Source organism: Nicrophorus vespilloides, unplaced genomic scaffold, assembly GCF_001412225.1.
Source record: "Nicrophorus vespilloides isolate i.1.1-1 unplaced genomic scaffold, Nicve_v1.0, whole genome shotgun sequence".
NCBI lineage: Eukaryota > Metazoa > Arthropoda > Insecta > Coleoptera > Silphidae > Nicrophorus > Nicrophorus vespilloides.
The window spans coordinates 976-4,304 of NW_017099044.1; the positions used below are offsets into that span (position 1 = coordinate 976).

At 34.0% G+C, this 3,329-nt stretch overlaps 1 protein-coding gene across 1 annotated transcript; it reads right to left on the reverse strand.

Moving 5' to 3' along the window:
- Positions 1-1,454: 1,454 nt before the first annotated feature.
- LOC108563907 lies at positions 1,455-2,715 on the reverse strand. The gene is made up of 3 exons (XM_017922722.1): positions 2,650-2,715; positions 2,322-2,555; positions 1,455-1,769 (listed from the first exon to the last, which is right to left on the reverse strand). Exons 1-3 carry the CDS (start codon positions 2,713-2,715, stop codon positions 1,455-1,457), a joined length of 615 nt encoding a protein of 204 aa, XP_017778211.1.
- Between the last annotated feature and the right edge of the window lie 614 nt (positions 2,716-3,329).

Below are 3,329 nucleotides of genomic sequence, written 5' to 3' on the forward strand. Positions count from 1 at the left end.
TGTTTAAAGGCTGTTAAATAGAAGAGGATATATTTAGAATTAAAAATAAACAAAGTTTATTACACAATAAGATACAAAAGGTTATTTTTTGTTCTCTTGATGGTCCTCTGCTACTTAGCAGTCATATCAGTCATATCAACTCCTGATACAAATTGTATGTTAAAGCGAATAGTTAACAGAATATTACTTTTGATTCAAATATACATAGTACACCGGACAGCAGTTTTAGTTTAGTCATGATATGGGCGCATATCTGACACTATAAAAAAAGTTTTATAATCGCATACATTTGAAAAAATTCCGAATGATTTCGATTGCTTCCGATTTCATACAAAATATCTTCTTTTCTCTTAACGTTATAAAGAGAATCGTACCAACTGTCCTCGAAATACCGTATTCACTTTGGTCCTTCTGAATCAGACAGTTTGTCTTAATTGTTTCATATAATATGAATAGTTGAACCACAAGGGGATTCAATTGTGTTAATTTTGTGATCACTGCTAAAAGATAATAAAAATAGTCAGAAAAATGATGAATATTCTATCTAACGAACAAGAATTAGCATTGTTTTTTTATATATATTTTTGTAATTTTGTTACCTCATATGTTAAATGCAATTATTCTGAAAATTTGCAAATGGATCTATTTTTATGTCATTTCATTATTTTGTATTTTTTTTATTTATTTTCACTAAAATAATTAAACTATCTAATTCAAATACAAATGCATTAATAAAGTTTGCATATTGATCATTAATATTCATATTTTACTATAAGAATATCTGAAATATTTTTTGATAATGAAATTAAGTTCTTTGTTATCTGTTTAAATTTAAAAAAATCTAAGGTATTGAGATTTTGATTGGTTTTCTGTAATAATACAAACTATGAATGAAGAATAATCATATTGGATTCATTAAAATCTGATACATGTTACATCATATTATCGTTTTTTATTATTGTCTTGGTATATTGTTACATAATGTTTGTTAATCTAACAATACGGTCATCAAGAATATCAAGCGCGAAAGAGGACGTAAATAGAAAGGGTGTAGAGTGTAAGTTTGTATGTAGTAATGTGTAACTGAAAATAAATTAAAAAAACAACAAGTTTCACGTATAAAATGTAATAATTTATTGATATTTCAATGAGTTCATTAACTTGCAATGAACGTACAAAGCAAATAAATCAAATACAACCATAAAAAAGCAATTAAACTGAGATATGAAATACAGTTGGAAGAGCAGGTCGGCTCGCATAATCCCAAAAAAAAAAATATAACAATAACTAGAAACAAAAAAGGTTCAGTAATTCAGTTCAGCTGAATCGCAGAATCTTTTCCCGTTCCCAAAACAAACGACAACATGCTCAGGCAACTAAATATAAAATAAAATAGTAGTGGTTGTATGTATGTATAGTAGTGGTAATAGTATGTAGTCTAGGAGACTCAGTCATTAAACCTTCATCACCCTCCTGTTGTACATGAATGGGGTGGGCGATTTGGCGAGCTCAGCAACAGCCAAGGGTTGAGCTTCTTCCAACGAGTCCATCACTGGAGCCTCCAGATCTTGAGCAACTTCTGGTACAACGACGGTTTCTTCTTCGGCGTCGCTGGCTGGCTGTTCTTGCTCCTGCTCCTCTTCGGCGCTGCTGGCGGCCGGAACTTCGGCGACAGAGAGATCATCTCCGAAATTGGTGTTCAAGTTGTAATATCTCGGGGAATCGGCGCAATCGATGGACTCATCGGATCTGGTGCAAGTGAAGATTTCCTACAAGAAGAATTCACAAAATACAGTTAGAGCATTATTTACAATACGTGTAAATACACTTGGTTGTGTCTTCAGGGACTTTGATTAATTTAGATGGCCGGGGTTCATAGAGTCCAGACGAGAAAATCAAGTATGCACGGAACGAAAGCGATTTGAATAATTCATGGCAGGATGAGAATCCAAGTGCAGGAAAGAAGCGTAAAAAGAATGAACGATGGAAATGAAATAATGGTGAAAAATCCGCAGCCTCCAAAAGCAAATAAATTATTGTAATGCATTGTCGTAAATCCTCAGCGCCGACAATTGAAATCCTGCTAGTGCGTTTATTCCAAGACTTAAGATATCGTGCATGATTTCTTAATTTTTCAGCATAATTTTATACGTTACTTCACTTCTTTTTTTTTTTTCATACAGTAAATGCGTTATTAATTTTAATTTTAATTATTTGTGCAGAAAGACAAATTATGAGATGTTACATCAAAATAATCAATTGATCAACAATTGGTTAGTTTAACCAATAATTAATGAATGAATAGATGATGTTAATATTACCTGATTGAAGACGGTTTCTTCTGGGCAGATGAAACTCCACCTGAAGGTTTGGCTTCTGCCGTTGGAGTAGGTGACCGGAAGGCAGACGTGGAAAAGCTGGCACTCGTTCTCAACATCGGCGTAGTATCCGTACTCGCGACCTTCGCAGCTGAAGGAATCATCGATGTCGGCCCTGATGCTGGTGGCGTTGCTGGGAAGGGTCAACAGGGGCGCCGGCATTTGCTTGGTCATAACCTGTGCAGAGAAGAATTAGCTTAGTTTAATGGCATTCCGGCAATTTCAATTAGCAGTAAAACGCGCAGAGAATTGAATACGCTCTCGTACTTACCCTCAGTTTGGGGGCGGCCTGGACGGCGCAGAAGAAGACGGCGGCGAGGACGACGAACTTGAACATTTTCGTTTCGAGTATTTTTGTTATGTGGTATAAAATCCGAACTGATTTTAGGCACTGGTGGGTTCAGGCTTAGACACTTGAAGGTATGTCTGAATGTACTAAATTTTAGTGAGCGTATGTGACTCGTACCGAGCCACCAAGTATATATAGCTCCTAGTGATGACCACCAAAGAAGGACGACAATGGGGCGTTGGATAGAGACAGACTAATTCCTTACGGAAACTTGGAAGTCATTGATAATCTACAGGAATACTATAAATAGTGTAACGTAAACTAAACGAATCGCATACAAACGACCAAATAGATTTTTTTTTTACTATGAATTATAGAATTTAATATAACATCATTCTTTATACAATCCAATATCTAAATACCTAGTTAAATTCATTAATTACTAATCAACTAAACTTATCTTAATTAATTAATTTTATCATAATTGCAAAACTTAATTAAATTTTGATCATTTGATTTCCTGTAGTATTAAAAAATTCAATAACAGTTTAATTTACTTGACGACGGAAACATTCCATATAAGGTCAAACAGTTGCATTTCCGAATATGTTAATCCAAAATAAGGAAAATAATTACAATTCTTCAAGTGTCAATGTATGTTT

What these genes read in the sequence shown, in the direction of transcription:
- LOC108563907 (XM_017922722.1), bottom strand. Translation starts at nt 2,715, where the DNA reads ATGTTCAAGTTCGTCGTCCTCGCCGCCGTCTTCTTCTGCGCCGTCCAG. An exon ending in AGGCCGCCCCCAAACTGAGG is followed by an intron (nt 2,556 to 2,649) that starts GTAAGTACGAGA and finishes TTCTCTGCACAG; the next exon opens with GTTATGACCAAGCAAATGCC. An exon ending in AAGAAACCGTCTTCAATCAG is followed by an intron (nt 1,770 to 2,321) that starts GTAATATTAACA and finishes TTCTTCTTGTAG; the next exon opens with GAAATCTTCACTTGCACCAG.